The 16,675-nt window shown below is 34.2% G+C and overlaps 3 protein-coding genes across 5 annotated transcripts; 1 reads left to right on the top strand and 2 right to left on the bottom strand.

The window, feature by feature from the left end:
- The first annotated feature begins 902 nt into the window (after positions 1-902).
- Positions 903-9,106, top strand: LOC126666764 (uncharacterized). 3 transcript variants are annotated; one of them, XM_050359649.2, is made up of 8 exons: positions 903-1,343; positions 1,543-1,690; positions 1,777-1,927; positions 2,017-2,142; positions 2,238-2,318; positions 2,595-2,787; positions 7,762-8,032; positions 8,493-9,106. In XM_050359649.2, the coding sequence occupies exons 1-8, from the start codon at positions 1,152-1,154 to the stop codon at positions 8,741-8,743; spliced, it is 1,413 nt and encodes a 470-aa protein (XP_050215606.1). In that variant the 5' UTR covers positions 903-1,151; the 3' UTR covers positions 8,744-9,106. The 3 variants fall into 3 exon arrangements, with proteins under 3 accessions (XP_050215606.1, XP_050215583.1, XP_050215623.1); XM_050359626.2 differs by lacking the exons at positions 7,762-8,032; positions 8,493-9,106 and adding exons at positions 2,868-3,138; positions 3,607-4,215 and having other exon boundaries at positions 917-1,343; XM_050359666.2 differs by lacking the exons at positions 903-1,343; positions 1,543-1,690; positions 1,777-1,927; ... (1 more) ...; positions 2,238-2,318; positions 2,595-2,787 and adding exons at positions 5,721-5,921; positions 6,083-6,194; positions 6,841-6,991; ... (1 more) ...; positions 7,310-7,390; positions 7,487-7,679.
- Positions 9,107-9,395: 289 nt separating this feature from the next.
- On the bottom strand, positions 9,396-11,836 carry LOC126666801 (uncharacterized). The gene is made up of 3 exons (XM_050359678.2): positions 11,364-11,836; positions 9,906-10,465; positions 9,396-9,811 (listed from the first exon to the last, which is right to left on the bottom strand). The coding sequence occupies exons 1-3, from the start codon at positions 11,530-11,532 to the stop codon at positions 9,635-9,637; spliced, it is 906 nt and encodes a 301-aa protein (XP_050215635.1). The 5' UTR covers positions 11,533-11,836; the 3' UTR covers positions 9,396-9,634.
- Positions 11,837-12,740: 904 nt separating this feature from the next.
- LOC126669335 (cell division control protein 2 homolog C-like) lies at positions 12,741-14,977 on the bottom strand. The gene is made up of 4 exons (XM_050362816.2): positions 14,159-14,977; positions 13,902-13,971; positions 13,534-13,672; positions 12,741-13,030 (listed from the first exon to the last, which is right to left on the bottom strand). The coding sequence occupies exons 1-4, from the start codon at positions 14,838-14,840 to the stop codon at positions 12,938-12,940; spliced, it is 984 nt and encodes a 327-aa protein (XP_050218773.1). The 5' UTR covers positions 14,841-14,977; the 3' UTR covers positions 12,741-12,937.
- Positions 14,978-16,675: the final 1,698 nt, after the last annotated feature.

Genomic DNA, 16,675 nt, shown 5'->3' with positions numbered 1-16,675 from the left:
AAACATGTAAATTTCTGATGGGAAAAGATAACTGGCGGGACCGACTTTGAAAGCGAAAGTTGGGTTTACGTTTAAAACTTTAAAAACCTTTTTGAGAAAATTAAATTAATTTTTTTTTTTTTTCCAAAGTTAGAATATATTAATGAAGATGTAAATACAAACAATGAAAGTCATATCACAAGAATCTCAATATGATCTTTCAAATTTGAACAACCAACTACTAAACAACAATCCAAGATAAGCAAAAAATAATCGAAAATAAAGATAAATCTATGACATGAATCCCGATAAATTTAACACAACAAAGAACTATGTTCCCGTTGGACGGGGTACTTAGATCATCCTTTTTCCGATTTGACAAGAAATCCGCTCTATCCGACGAAGCTTAGCATTTTTGATTCATCTTCAAGAATATTCTAAAGAGATAGATTTAAAAACCTCCCCAATGTTTAGATTTACAAGAACTTAGATCCAAAGTTCGAACAAACACTAAATAGTCTTGAACGATCTATAACATCGGATCAAAGAGATAAGAAAACAAACCATAACAAATTTATTTCATAAGATAAAATTTCAAACCATAAAAAACATCTTAAAAAAAGTCTTATTCAATCAACAAAGAGTAGATCTATACTAAATAAAACTATGGGCGGAGAGAAAATGATTTTCCGGTGACCGGAAAAATCATCTTCTCCCACCCTCACCAAGAACAAGATGAAGAAGATGAACTTTGTTTAGAGAGAAGGGAGAGCAAATTTTGTTGAGAGAGAAAGTATACAATCTTCCATTCGAAAATTAAATTAATTTGCTCACACTTGCTTTAATTTTTTTAAATCTCATCAATTAAAAAAACAAAAAACAAATTCAAACTCATAATTCTACAAGCAAAAAAAAATATAAATTTACTAATACAGTACATAGAAACAAAGTTACTCCGCTATCCTAATTTTATCTTGCTCAAATCCTAAACCTTCTTCATCTCTCTCAAAATTTTCAAAATGCTTTAGTTTTCTTTTATTTGTTTCCTTCTCTAGGCTTTGCCTATTGAGGTTCCAGAAACGTTTTTTTTCCCATGTTTTTACAGTAATTAGGGTTATTTATTTCATCTGAAAATCCTCAGAGAGAGATACCGGAGAGAGATACCGGAGAGGATGGAAGGTCGAAGAATATCGGCGAATCCTCGGCCGTGTTCGGGGAGAAGAATATTAGCGAAGAAACGGCCGCGTTCTAACGGATTTATTAACACTGTTAAAAAGCTTCAGCGACGGGAGATTTCTTCTAAGCCAGATCGTGCTTTTACTATGAGTAATGCTCAAGAACGGTTTCGGAATATGCGTTTAATGGTATCTCCTTTTTAATTTCTGTTGTTTATTAAATTTTTGAAAATTAGGGCAAAATGTGGACCTGTTTGCTTTATTTTAGCTGCTTTGTTTAATTAGTGTTGTTTAAATTGAAGAATGTAGGGTGAAGATAGTTGTGAATTAGGGCAAATAAATGTTAGTAAGTTCTAATTGTTTGAATGTGTTTGTTTGGTTTAATTAGGAAGAGTATGATACACATGATCCCAAAGGCCATTGCTCGGTAGTGTTGCCCTTTTTGATGAAGAGAACGAAAGTTATTGAAATTGTAGCTGCTCGTGACATTGTTTTTGCTCTTGCGCATTCCGGTGTTTGTGCTGCTTTTAGTAGAGGTAAGTAATTACTTGAGATTCCTTTTAGTCTCTCTTTTTCGGGTGAGGAAGATATTGTGACAGTATGATTATACTTTGAACTGCAGAGACGGATCAGAGGATATGTTTTTTAAATGTTAGTCCTGATGAAGTCATTCGGAGCTTGTTTTATAATAAGAACAATGATTCGCTCATCACAGTTTCGGTTTATGCTTCCGACAATTTCAGCTCCTTGAAGTGTAGATCAACTAGAATTGAGTATGTCAGACGTCTCTTTTAAGTGTTTTATCAAGTTCAAGTGTCTTACTTTATGAGTATGTATTGATTTTGCGTTTTTATATGGTTAGGTATATAAAGAGGGGCAAGCCAGATGGTGGGTTTGCTCTGTTTGAGTCTGAGTCACTGAAGTGGCCTGGGTTTGTAGAGTTTGATGATGTAAATGGGAAGGTTCTGACCTACTCAGCCCAAGATAGGTGTCTTTCCGCTCACACCTACTTCGTGCTTGCTAAATGTACCATTATCGATTCTAACATGCTGCTTTTTTTTTCATATCGATAATCATGATCAGTGTATACAAGGTTTTTGACCTCAAAAACTATAACATGCTGTACTCTATTTCGGATAACCATGTCCAAGAAATCAAGATCAGGTAGCTCCTCTATCTATCTCTCCTTCTTTATCTATGTGTTTACATGCGCCTGCTCTTATATTTGGTCGCACTATCAGAATAGCTTTTAATTTATGGACTTATTCTTCAACCATCTGCAAGAGTATATTATAGAAACAAAAACATATCGAGCTTGTTTCTTTTTTACTTCTTCATCTAACAAAATTGAATTAGTTCTTCAAAATGCAGTCTTGTTTGGCCTTTGTCCAGTCTGTTTCTGTAGTCTTGGTACTCACCAATGTGTTGCATGATCTTCAGCCCTGGCATCATGTTGTTGATTTTTAATAGAGCAAGTAGTCATGTTCTTCTTAAGATTTTATCAATAGAAGATGGCACAGTTCTTAAAACCTTCAACCATCTGCTTCATCGAAATAAGAAGGTGGATTTCATCGAGCAATTTAATGAAAAGCTTCTTGTCAAGCAGGAAAATGAGAATCTCCAGATTCTTGATGTGAGTTATCTTTGTCTATTTCTGTCGTGATTGCAGCATGATCATTTTACGTGTCAATAATTGCATATTCTTGTATGCAGGTTAGAAATGCTGAGCTAATGGAAGTTAGCAGAACTGACTTCATGACTCCCTCTGCATTTATATTTCTCTATGAGAATCAGTTGTTCCTGACTTTTAGAAATAGAACTGTTGCTGTCTGGAACTTCCGCGGGGAGCTTGTAACTTCATTTGAGGATCACCTGTTATGGCACCCCGATTGTAACACAAATAACATATACATCACAAGTGATCAGGATCTTATTATTTCTTACTGTAAAGCTGAATCCGAAGATCAGTGGATGGAAGGAAGCGGTAACTTTTTCTTTTACCTTTGAAATTGTTTCTTTATGTTTGAGTTAGCATGAGGTGCTATAGAATTTACTTCATATCAACAAACTGCTGGAATGTCTGGATTTGTTTGATGTTAAACACACTTGAGATTTAGTTTTTTTTTTGCCATAATTCATTTTAGCCACCCTTTTCTATTGATTTGGCCTAGGTTTATATCTGATGCTATATAATAGAAAAGAAGTGCTGGATCTTAAAGTATGTGTGAAACTTTGCAATGCTGTGTCAATTACTGTTTTTGTGTCAAGGAAAAACATGTTGTATATTCTTGCAGGGAGGGGCATGTATAGAAGTTACCGACCTTTGTTCATGTCCAGCTTCCGCATAATCTAGCAGATCATTGTACATTTAATATTATTTGGTCGTGTTCATGATGTACTAATGCGAACAGCATGTGAGGGTCACATCTCATTGCTTACTTTTTTGATGCAGCTGGGTCTATCAACGTTAGCAACATTTTAACAGGAAAATGCTTGGCTAAAATTAATGCTAGCAATGGCGGTCGCAAGATTGATGAGTCCAGCAACAGCAGCAGCATTGGCAGCTCAAAACAGATTTGTTCTACTATCAGAAGTTCAGTTGCAGAGGCTTTGGAAGACATAACCGCTCTTTTTTACGATGAAGAGCGAAATGAAATTTACACCGGGAATAGACAAGGGCTGGTCCATGTATGGTCTAACTGAAGAACCGTTTGTGTTTCCCATCATACTCGCAAGGGGATCTATACCGGCAATGGACATGGCTGGTTCATGTATTATAATGAAGAACGGGTTTTTATCATTCTAATCCGAGTGGTACGATTTCGCTATTGGAGGATGTTCTCTCTGCACAACCACAAAGCCCATGTCTTTGTAGCACCATGTGGTGAATTGCTTCAGGATTAAGAGTGAATTGTATCATCAGATAGTCGTAGTTTGTGTGTACGAATTTGTAGATTTAAATTCTAGCTTTCTTGGGTTATTTGTTTGAGATGCAAATGTTTAAATTTGTTTTAACCCTGAAGAATTTTCCTTCACTCCTATGTTAACATTAATCTGTATTTTTCCTGGCGTCTCAAGTAAACTAGATGTTTGCTTGTTAGTAAATTTTTCTGCTGCTAGTAAGGGTGATGTGCTTTAAATTCGATGCTTTGTAAATGAAATTGGACATAAATGGGATTAATACTGATCAATTGATGTTAAAAGTAGTTAATTTTAAGTGTGTATTCGGTTTGAATTGTCCACTCCAATCTTTGAAGGAGATGCCAAAGGGATTATTGAAGCTATGTGGGAGGGTCCGAGTGTTGGTATTGACTGTGATGTTGTTCTCCAAGACTGCAAAAACATTGTACAGTCTTATTTTCCGTCAACTCATTCGTTTAATTGGGTTCGGAGAACTTGTAATTGGGCGGCTCATTCGATAGCCGGAAAAGCCCTTAGAGACGTTTCTTTTGGTTGTAATACTCTAGCCCAAATGGAGTGGCTAGTTTCGAGACTTTGTAGTTGATTACCTTATTAATGAAAGGATTATCTTTGACAAAAAAAAAACAAGTAAAAAAACTGAGGTAGTATTATATATACAGCTTTCTGAAAATATTTTTAAGCTAAACATGAATAAACCTAGATTTTGTAGAGGCTTTATCTCATACCAAGCTGAATATTGTACAAGTGAAAAAGTAGAGCACTAAACTAAAATTGACTGTGGCAAACATAAAATGCGCCTCGTCGTTGGTAGAAAACTGTTCAAGGCGCTGACCTGCTTTTCCTTTCCAGGGCTTCAGAATCTGAAACGAGCAGAGCAAACTTTTGTTGAGGAACATCAGTTCACCAGCATTGTTGAATTCTCCGCAGTAGTTCGGTGCAGAGAATATGGTAACCAACTGCCTATCTGCAAAGAATTTGTATCTGTCCTGACTACCTGTCAAGCAAATTCAACAAACTAAATATTTTTAGCTATTGTTCTGAAATTCGCGAGCATTGAGATATGTCACTAGAATGTCAGGGGAACAAGACCTGGTGAGCTCGGCATATGAGATCAAGGTCGTGTTTCTTCAAGGTTTCAGCTACCTTTGTCGCTCCAAAAATAAACGAGACACCTCTATCGTGATGTTTTTGTCCGGATCAAGTTCTGTTTTTTTTTTTATTTTAAGGGCGGGAAATGGTGATCATCGTCTCTTAATTTGTTTATTTCTATGCTTTTTTTTAATAAATTGTTCCGTTGCTGGAGATTTATGAGTGATTTCAGTGTGGTTTGGGTGATGTAAATTAAATTTGGCTATATCAATAATTTTTTTTTTTGATAATTGGGGACTATATCAATAATTGATTAGATTAAGATTTATAAGCGTTTGTTTGAAGTTCAAATATAAATTTTTAATGAATCAAGATTTTAGTTCGATAGTTGAAGTATATTTACAGTAGAACAAACTGAAAATGAAAGTTTGACGCATATAATATCAGGAATTCCCAATCACTTGAATTCTTCATATTTATTGTCATTGTCAGATTTATATTCCAAATTTTTATCATTTTATTTTTTTCAAAAAAACCAATTATTATATCTAATTTATTATTATTTTTTAATTAATTTACAATGCACGTCAATATGTAATATCTCAAAGTCAAACATGAAGAAACCTAGATTTTGTAGCAAGCTGAATATTTGTAGAGGTGAAAACTGAAAAAGAAGCAGATCACTAAACTAAAAAGCTTCAGCGAAGTTCAGATCGTGGTTCTACTATGCGTAATGTTCAGAATATGCGTTTAATGGTCTACTTTATCTCTCTTCTTTTGAATTGCTTATTATTTTTGTTTTTATCTTGTTCAATATTTAGCTGCTTTTTTTTCAAGTTACAAATTAGGGCAAAAAAATGTTCAGTAGTTTTAGTTTTTGTTTTGAATGTGTTTGTTTGGTTAATAATTTTAATTAGGAAGAGTATGATACAAATGATCCCAAGAGAACGAAAATCATTGAAATTGTAGCTGCTCGTGACATTGTTTTTGCTCTTGCACATTCTGGTGTTTCTGCAGCTTTTAGTAGAGGTAAGTAACAGTAAAGTAAATTATTATGATATGTCATAATTCATGTTTTGATCCTTAATTTTTAGTGTTAGTCAAAATAACTGAATTGAAAAAAATATCAATATAACCCTTAAACTTATATTTGTAATGTCTAAATAAAAATTGTATTATTATAAGATTTAGTGAGTCAATAGCTTTAATTTTTAATATTTATTAATGGTTTAATTTTTTTAAAAAAATAATTTTTTTTTAGTTTTAAAAACTAAAGAAGTAAAGAAAGTTAAAATTTTAAAAAAAATGGAAGTAAGATAAATAAAGGTTAAATAAATTAAATTTATTAACTCATTGAATTTCATAAATTTTTATTTTTATTTATATTTGTGTCAAAAATAAGTTTAAAGACTAAATTGAAATTTAATTATTTTTAGTTAAGTCTAATGGCCCCATTAACTAACACCAATAATAGACAAATGGACTAAATTATTGACGGAAATGAAAATATAGAGGACTGTATCGTTTAATTTTCAAACAAAAGGGGCTCAGAATAATTTGCTCTAATAATAATTGCGTCTTTTTCTCTACTCTTTTACTTGAGTTTCCTTCTGTTTTTTGTTCTCTTTCTCTGGTGAAGAAAATATTATGACACTGAGTATATTTTAAACTGCAGAGACAGCTCAGAGGATATGTTTTTTAAACGTTAGTCCTGATGAAGTCATTCGAAGCTTGTTTTATAATAAGCATAATGATTCGATCATCACGGTTTCCGTTTACGATTCTGATAACTTAAGCTCCTTGAAGTGTAGATCAACTAGAATTGAGTATATCAAACAGTCTCTTATAATGTTTTATCAAGTTCAAATGTCTTACTTTATGAGTATGCATTGATTTGGCGTTTTTAAATGGTAAGGTATATAAAGAGGGGCAATCCAGATGCTGGTTTGGCTCTGTTTGAGTCTGAGTCATTGGAATGGCCTGGTTTTGTAGAGTTTGATGATTTAAATGGGAAGGTTCTAACCTACTCTGCCCGAGACAGGTGCCTTTCCACTCCCGCTTACTTGGTGCTGACGAAATGTATCATTATCAATTCTAACATGCTGTTTTTTTGTTCGTAATTTCGTATCAATAATCCTGATCAGTGTATACAAGGTTTTCGACCTTAAGAATTATACCATGTTGTACTCTATTTCGGATAAAGATGTCCAAGAAATCAAGATCAGGTAGCTCCTCTGTCTCTCTCCTTCTTCTTTATCTATGTGTTTACATGCGCTTGCTCTGTGGTCTTGGTACTCATTAATGTGTTGCATGATCTGCAGCCCTGGCAACATGTTGTTGATTTTCAAGAGAGTAAGTAGTCATGTTCCTCTTAAGATTTTATCGATAGAAGATGGCACAGTTCTTAAAACCTTCAACCATATGCTTCATCGAAATAAGAAGGTGGATTTCATAGAGCTATTTAATGAAAAGCTTCTTGTCAAGCAGGAAAATGAGAATCTCCAGATTCTTGATGTGAGATATCTTTGTCTATTTATGTAATGTGTTTGCAGCATGATTGTTTTATGTGTCAATAACTGTTTATTCTTGTATGCAGGTTAGAAATTTTGAGCTAATGGAAGTTAGCAGAACTGATTTCTTGACTCCCTCTGCATTTATTTTTCTATATGAGAATCAGTTGTTCCTGACTCTTAGAAATAGAACTGTTGCTGTCTGGAACTCCTGCGGGGAGCTTGTAACTTCATTTGAGGATCACCTGTTATGGCACCCCGACTGTAACACAAATAACATATACATCACAAGTGATCAGGATCTTATTATTTCTTACTGTAAAGCTGAATCTGAAGATCAGGGGACGGAAGGAAGCGGTAACTTTTTCTTTTACCTTTGAAGTTGTTGGTCTATTGTTTGGTTTAGCTTGAGGTGCTAGGATTTTTCTTTTTCTTATCAACTAACTGCAGGAACGTCTGATTTTGTTTGATGTTAAACACGCTTGAGATTTACTTTTCTGCCATAATTCATTTTAGCCACCCTTTTTTGTTGACTCGGCCTTGGTTATGATGCTATGTAATTAGAAAAGAAGCGCTTGATCTAGTATGTGTGAAATTGTGCAATGCTATGTCAATTACTGATTGTCGGGTTAAGGAAAACATATTGCATATTCTTGCAGGGAGGGGCATTTATAGCAGTTACCGACCTTTGTTCATGGCCAGCTTCTGCATAATCTGGCAGACCGTTGTTCATTTAACATTTTCTGGTCATGTTCATGATGTACCAAAGAGAACAGCATGTGAGGGTCATATCTCATTGCTTACTTTTTTGATGCAGCTGGATCTATCAATGTTAGCAACATCTTGACAGGAAAATGCTTGGCTAAAATTAATGCTAGCAATGGCAGTCGCAAGACTGACGAGAGCAGCAATAGCAGCAGCATTGGCAGCTCAAAACAGATTTGTTCTACTATCAGAAGTTCAGTTGCAGAGGCTTTGGAAGGCATAACTGCTCTCTTCTACAATGAAGAGCGAAATGAAATTTACACTGGTAATAGACAAGGGCTGGTTCATATATGGTCTAACTGAAGATCATGTTTGTGTTTCCCATCATACTCGCAAGGGGATCTATAATGGCAACGGACAATGGTCTAGTTCATTTATTATAATGAAGAACAGGTTTTTATCATTCTAATCCCAGTGCTACGATTTCGCTATTGGAGGATATTCTCTCTGCACAACCACAAAGCCTACGTCTTTGTAGAATCATGTCGTGAATTGCTTCAGGATTAAGAATGAATTGTATCATCAGATAGTCGTACTTTGTGTGTACGAATCTGTAGATTTTATTCTAGCTTTCTTGGGTTATTTGTTTGACATGCAAATGTTTAAAGTTGTCTTAACCCTGAACAATTTTCCGTTACTGCTATGTTAACATTAGTTTATATTTTTCCTTGCGTGCCAAGTAAACTAGATGTTTGCTTAGTTATTATTCTCTGCTGCTAGCAAGGATACTTATGTGCTGAAAGTTTGATGCTTTGCAAAAAAAAAATGGACATAAATGGGATTAATACTGATCAAGTGTTAAGTGTGCATTCAGTTTGAATCAAATTGAATTCATAAAATTTACAAATCAAATCAATTAGTTTGGTTGATTGTTTAATTTCAGTTGAATTGATTTTACAATTGCAAATCGACGTAAATTCAATTTCAATGTGAAAAACACAAGTAACTGCCTGTATTGTAAAATTGGAAATGCATTCAAGGGCTGCTTATTTGTTTCAGCAGTTGTCCATATAATGTATTATATACACAGCTTTCTGATAATATCTCTAAGTTAAACATGAATAAACCTGGATTTTGTAGAGGCTTTATCTCATTCCAAGCTGAATATTGTACAAGTGAAAATTGAAAAAGAAGCAGAGCACTAACTAAATTGACTATGGAAGACAAGAAATGCGCCTCGTTGTTGGTAGGAAACTATTCAAGCTGTCCTGCTTTTCCTTTCCAGGGCTTCAGAATCTGAAATGAGCAGAGCAAACTTTCATTGACACACATCAGCGCGCCCGCATTGTTGAACTCTCCGCAGTAGTTCGGCGCAGAGAATATGGTAACCAATTGCCTATCTGCGAAGAACTCGTATCCATCCTCCACTACCTGTCAAGCAAATTCGACAAAAGCAAATTTTTACATATTGTTATGAAAGCAAGCATCGGGATATACCACTAGAATGATCTCAAGGGAACAAGACCTGGTGAGCTCGGCATATGAGATCAAGATCATGTTTCTTCAAGATTTCAGCAACCTTGTCGGCTCCGAAGGTAAAGGAAACACCTCTATCATTTTCGCCCCACCCTCTGATGTCTCTATCCGGATCCGCCCAGAGGAGGTCACATATAAGACCTTGGTCTGGCACATCTACCGGTCTTTCTATAGCTCGAATCTGATCCAAGCTCTCCATTTCTGGTGAGAGTCCGCCATGCATGCATAGGATTTTGTCATCCACTACTGCCGCTACTGGTAAACAGTTGAAGCATTCGGTGAAAGTTTTCCACAGACGAACACTGAAACGTCGCTTGCACTCATCGTAAAATCCGTAGATTCTGTTGATAGAAGCACATTCGTGATTCCCTCGAAGGAGAAAGAAGTTGTCTGGGAACTTGATCTTGTAGGCGAGAAGAAGGCATATAGTTTCTATACTTTGTTTTCCTCTATCTACATAATCTCCAAGAAATAAATAGTTGGAATCTGGTGGAAATCCACCATACTCGAATAATCGTAGAAGATCTGGATATTGTCCGTGTATGTCACCTACATATCAAAAATCACCCAAATAGTACCGAGAAATTTGCAAGGAAAAATACAGTTTGTCAAACATTAAACCAAATTACTCTTTAATAGCATATATTTCATTGCTTGCTTAATACATAAAAAGGATGGATTAGCAGTCCTTTAATAAAATTCACATGTTTACCTACACTATTGAGGTTGGATTGCCAAGTCGAGCATACTGAATTAATTCATTCTAATATAAAATAAGAATTTGATAGCGTAAATAACGACCACTAGAATCTTAAAAACCATAACCTATGTCCAAGAAACTTTGCTCAGGAAACATATAACTATTAACCCTGCAGCTGTGATTTGCTCTATAAGATAGCATGGCGCCGCGGAACCAGAAAATGAAAAAAGGGGGAGAGAGGGGAGAAAGGGTACGGTTTGAGACAATTAAAGGAGACGGGATGAGATGATTAAAGGTAAAACTAGTGCCGGAAGGGGTAGGGGGACAACCGGAAACAGCTGGTGAATGCCGGCTAAGGGGCGGTCCGCCCTGCCCCTCAAAAGGTGATTTCACTTGTGTTTTCTTTTCAGATTGGAAACAACACTTGCAAATTGCAAGCATGTTGCATGCCTAAACCTAAAAAGTGCAAAACAAACCTCAATTAACAAACCATACCCTGTAAGCTACTCCTATTCAATGATTCACAGTGCCAAAAAAATTCCCTCTCATGAACACATAATCTAAAATGTACAAAATTAAGACAAACACGGTAAAATGTAATCAAAAAACATTCTGGACATTACTAAATTCAACGAAATTATGATGAAAATGCCAGTAAGCTATAGCATCATCCACAATTCTAAATATTTCTCATCAAATACCAAAAAGTAATCCATATAAAGAACAATTGCAAGAAAAGAACAATACCACAAATATTAATGGGAGCTTCCAATTCAAGAAGAACAGGCTGAGAAAGGAAAACTTGTTTAGCAGTGAGACAAAGATTTTTAATTTCAGGTTCAGTCAACTGAATTCTCTTCCCTCTATTATTCCTCCCTTCCAACAACCTCTGTATAATCCCCTCCAAATTTTCCATTCCACCCAAGAGGAGACCAAATTCCTCCTCTTGATCTCTCCTTTTCACCACTCCAATTCTTGATTCTTCAAACGTATTTCCAAGATTCAATTCTTGATTCTCGAAACGTATTTTTATCCAAAAGAAACTCAACCAAAACAAAAGAAATGAAATTTATGTGAAAAATGATGCACAGCTGAATCTCATCCTCAAGATTAGATGAAGGTGCGGTAGTTTATTTTGACTTTCTTTTTTACGGTTGTTTTTGGTGCTGTAATATTAGGTTTTTGCCAACTCATTTCATTTTTTTTACGGTGTGTGAGGTGAAAAATTATTATTATCCTTTTTAGTCAATTTTTCTCCGACTTCAATGCTTACCCTACCAATGATTTTATAATGGATAATAACACTCCATTTTCATTTTTATTCTCTAGAAGGAACCACCGTCCTTTAAATTTTAAGGGTAATCTCGGATCAAATCGAACCAGCTGGGTAAAATGAGTCAAAATGATAAATTAATGGTGTTTTTTTTTATCTTTTAAAATGGATAATGACACCCATTTTATTTTTTCTCTTAAAAAAGAAAGAGAATGAAAAAAAATTAATTTCACTAAAAAAATAACAAAGTAGTATCATTTTGTCCTCCGAATTTGACATAAAAAATCAATTAAGATTAAATTCATGTTTTAAAAATAAATAAAAAATTTGGCAGTTTGCCTCGCTTTACCCTTTATATTAAAATTGTGTCACATCAACTCCAATCTACATAGAATGCACCAATTATTTTTTGATAACTCACATGAGAGGGTAAAATGAGTCAAAATATCAAATTAATGGTGTTTTGTTTCTAAAGTTATGAACTTGACATTAATTGAACTTTTATACCACAATTTCAGGAACCTTTATTTAAAAAAAAAAAAAACTAAAACACTTAACGTATAGTTATTTTTAATTTTTAAACCTTTTCAACCATCTATTTTCCGATTTAATCCATTTGATCCTCCAATTGTTGATTTTAATGAGTCGAATTAAGTGGCATTTCAATCAATAGCTTTTCACTAATCAAAGCATTTGTGCCTCACTTTTTATTTCAAAGGTTAAACATACAAAATTCAGGAATATCATGTAGATTGAAACTCAAAGATCAAGGGTCAAAAGATGCTTTAAACCAATTACATAATGCAATCAGAATTTTTTACATAAACTGACAGTAAAAAGAGGACAACAAGTTTGGCTAAAATCAGAAATTCAATTTCACTCGGTGATTAGAGGAACAATATAAAGCATATATGAACTAAATAAATGCATTATCATCACAAAGATGACGAACTAAACATCTGTTAACCATTATTCATTACACAGAAGTGACATGAATTCCAAAGCTGTCACATATCATCAGATGACAAATTCCAGAAAGATGCAGCCTTCAGAATTGAGATTTGTCAAGGCTGTCAAAATAAGGATGATCCATAGCTGCTTTGGCTGATATTCTTTCAGCTGGATCGTATTTTAGCATTTTCTGCATTTTCCATCAGTAAAATTATTATTAGCTTCCTCCAAATTGAAAACACTTTAAGGGCAATTATAGTGAACCAAACATGTCAGTAAAATATTAGGTTGCTTTAATTAATGTTAATGTTAGGTTGCATTCAGCAGTCAATGGCTCAGTATGCTAGCACTTTCAACTAAAGCCAGTATTAAATATTACTACCAGGCAAAATTGACCCAATACAATTATGAAAGGTCAAGCAAACATTGTCATGTCCTACTTTAAACAAGTTTGGCCAATAGAACTCCTGAACTCATAATTCTCCTAAACTTTAGTCTGTCTTAGACTCATAGTCGACCAGACCACAATATAGTAATGTTCAATTTTACTCAAAATCGCATTTCACATCAGTGTTCGATCAAACATAAAAGGAAATGCGGCAACTTTGTAGATTATTAGAATCAAAATTTAGGCCATTGAGTCCTAGAAGTTTGTAATAATTATAAACTGTAGTTAAAAGAACTTATACTTACTGATAAAAGGTCAACACCATCAGGCCCCAAAGAGGGAACAGCTCGTGCAAGGCTTTGCGGCTCCCATTGTGGATATACATGCCAATCACGCAACGAAGAAACTCCACCCCACTGCTTTTCAGTAGGTGTCCCCAGCATCCTTCACAATGGAAAGCAGCAATAATGGATTCAAAATTACAACTCTGCTTGATTGATTGATAAACCTCATAGATACTAAATGACAGGATTCAGCATACGAGAAACTTAAATCAAGACCAAGATATAATTAACCATCTATACTTGACAAAATCGTTACTCAAATTTAAAATTAGGAAGAATGCCAACAATTGATTTAATTAAAAATGGCTAAAATTGATAGTAACTTATACCTAAAGATATGAAGCAATTGCTGAAATTCGGAATCACCAGGAAACAGAGCCTGTCTTCTCACCATTTCAGCTGCACATAAATGTCACAAAATATCCACAATGTAAGACATACCAACAAAGTATAATTCACACAAAATGGTATAAGCGCTCACCAACAAACTGTTATAAAAAAAATTCACATAAAACTAAATTGACCCAATATAATCATTAAGGCATTGCTTAAAATAAATCATTAACAAGAATCTAGTCAAATTTACCGAAAATGCAGCCGACGGACCACATATCAACAGCAGTAGAATAATGAGTAGAGCCAAGCAAAACCTCAGGAGCTCGATACCAAAGAGTGACAATCTCATGAGTATAACTCTTCAGAGGAACAGTAAACGCCCGACCTAACCCTAAATCCGCAATTTTCAAAATCCCTTTCTCCTGATCCAACAGCAAATTCTGCGGTTTCAAATCACGGTGCAAAACCCCATGACAATGACAATGCGCCACTCCTTTACACAGCTGAAACATATAACTCTGAATCAAACCGGGCGCCAACGGTCTAGGATTTGGTCCTTTACGATAGGTATCAATAAATTTTTTCAAATCCGTGTCCAGATATTCAAACACTAAGTACAGATTACTCTTGGAAATCCCGTTGTTGTTGCTGTTTCGATTTTCTTTGTTACTAGCTTCGCTGCTGTCGTCCTTGACGGTGTTGGCAGCGGCGTCGACGTACTCGACGGAGAGGAGGCGGACGACGTAGAGGGACTGGGAGAGCATTAGGAGGAGAGAGACTTCACGGAGAGCGGTGGGAGGGATGCCTTCTTCGTCCATTTCGAGGCGGGTTTTTTTGAGGGCGACTAATTGGCCGGTGGTTTTGTCTTTGGCTTTGTATACTTTTCCGTATGTGCCCTCGCCGACTTTCTCGAGCTTCTCGTATTTCTCCATTGTTTTTTTTTGTCTGTGAGAATGAAACCCTAGAAGGAAGAAGAAGAAGAAGAAGAAGAAGAGGAGTGATTTTTAATTTTTAACGGTTGGTTTTTGATTTGGGATTTTGAAATGAGGGGGAGAATGATTTGAAATTCAAATTTTTCTGTTCTGTTTATATAGATCCAACGCATCGGAGCGTCTCTTTGCTTTTCTGTGCCAGCCGAACGGATACTTGCCACGTGCTTTTTTCCTGTTGGACTTTTTATTTTTTTGAGCAAATTATGCTGAAGTCCTTGAGGTATACCATAATTAACAGTTTGATACTTTTTATTTCAAAACTTCACTTAATAGATCCTTACGTTAACTATAATTAATTTAAATAAATTTAATTTGAATATTTATATTTTATACTCTTATAATGTCTCGTATAAAAACATATCAAAACATTATTTTATACTCTTAGAATGTAGTACTATTCATTTTTAGTATTTTACATTGTACTGTATAAAAAGATCAAATGAATTTGAAATTCATACAGGTATACAATTCATGCATCGGCATTACTTCGAAGTTGTCGATAGATTGTTTCGCAACTTTTAAAAAAAAACTAGTGTTGTTTTACGTGTTTCACACGTGGCTCGCAGTGTGACTCGTCAGATTATCAAATAAAATTTGAAATAATAGTTAATTTGGAATAGTTTATCTTATTAAATACTTTAATGACTGTTTTAATTGTTTAAAAAAAATTAATTGGTATTCAAATTTTATAATTATAGAAATTTTTAATAGAAAATATAAAGTAAAAATTAAAATAGTAGTTTATTGAAATGGTTTACAATATTTAGAATTTTATACGATTAAAAAATAATTAAATTAGTAATCATTAAATAGTCATAGTATATTTTAATTAGTACTCTATACAATTATTTCGACATAATACTCCCTCCGTCCCAATAGAATTGTCCACCTTGCCTTTATCACATAGTTTAAAAAAAGTAATTATTACTTATGGGTTTTATAAAATTTTCCTTACTTTTCTTGTCATACCCCTATTTAATATAGGGTCCATTAGCAAGTTACTCACTAGTAAATTTTGAAGAGGGTTAATAAAGGAAAATTGAGTGTAAAAGGTAATTACTTTTTGAAAGTGGACAAGAGTTTTGGGACAAAAATATTTCTCAAAGTGGACAACTCTATTGGAACGGAGGGAGTAGTTTATTTTAGTTAATACTCTAACTTATCTTAAATAGTAGTTTATTTTAAGTAGTATTTTAATTTTAATGATTATCTTAATAGTTTTTAATTAATAATTAAATTTTATAAGTAAAAAGGATAATAACGTAAAAGTCCCCCCTCCATCCGTGCTTTTATATATAGTATAGATAAAACTCGACTAGATGATTACGTTATGTTTCTGTATCATAATAAATGCATTTTTATGTTTGGCTATTTATAGCAGGGCATTGCAAGTGGTTCCAAATTTAATAGGCTTAACCCATCTAGAGGCCCCTGTACTTTACATTTTTTTTCCGTAGGTTCTTATATTTTATTTTTGTATTATTTGATCCTTCTACTTACATATTTTCAATTTCCAGGTCCTGTTTGAGTTTTTTCCAGTCTTTCTACTTACGGTTGTTTTTTCCTCCAGTCCTTATACTTACAATCTTTTTTTCCTCCAGTCACAAAAAATGACTGGAAAAAACTCAAAAATGACCTCAAAAATAAAAATAGATAAATAGAATGATCAAATAATACAAAAATGAATTTCAAAGACCTACAGAAAAAAAAATGTAAAGTACAGGAGCCTTTAGATGGGTTTAACCAATTTAATACTACACATGTTATACCGATAT

This window comes from Mercurialis annua, linkage group LG1-X (genome assembly GCF_937616625.2).
Source record: "Mercurialis annua linkage group LG1-X, ddMerAnnu1.2, whole genome shotgun sequence".
NCBI lineage: Eukaryota > Viridiplantae > Streptophyta > Magnoliopsida > Malpighiales > Euphorbiaceae > Mercurialis > Mercurialis annua.
This window is presented reverse-complemented; position numbering and strand designations above follow the sequence as displayed.

Excerpts from the sequence above, each read along its gene's own strand:
- LOC126666764 (XM_050359649.2), top strand. The coding sequence starts at position 1,152 with ATGGAAGGTCGAAGAATATCGGCGAATCCTCGGCCGTGTTCGGGGAGA. Across the intron at positions 1,344-1,542 it reads TTCGGAATATGCGTTTAATG|GAAGAGTATGATACACATGA; the intron begins GTATCTCCTTTT and ends TGGTTTAATTAG. Across the intron at positions 2,319-2,594 it reads GTCCAAGAAATCAAGATCAG|CCCTGGCATCATGTTGTTGA; the intron begins GTAGCTCCTCTA and ends CATGATCTTCAG.
- LOC126666801 (XM_050359678.2), bottom strand. The coding sequence starts at position 11,532 with ATGGAAAATTTGGAGGGGATTATACAGAGGTTGTTGGAAGGGAGGAAT. Across the intron at positions 10,466-11,363 it reads AGCTCCCATTAATATTTGTG|GTGACATACACGGACAATAT; the intron begins GTATTGTTCTTT and ends TTTGATATGTAG. Across the intron at positions 9,812-9,905 it reads TCATATGCCGAGCTCACCAG|GTAGTGGAGGATGGATACGA; the intron begins GTCTTGTTCCCT and ends TTTGCTTGACAG.
- LOC126669335 (XM_050362816.2), bottom strand. The coding sequence starts at position 14,840 with ATGGAGAAATACGAGAAGCTCGAGAAAGTCGGCGAGGGCACATACGGA. Across the intron at positions 13,972-14,158 it reads GTCCGTCGGCTGCATTTTCG|CTGAAATGGTGAGAAGACAG; the intron begins GTAAATTTGACT and ends ATTTATGTGCAG. Across the intron at positions 13,673-13,901 it reads CAATTGCTTCATATCTTTAG|GATGCTGGGGACACCTACTG; the intron begins GTATAAGTTACT and ends TCCATTGTGAAG.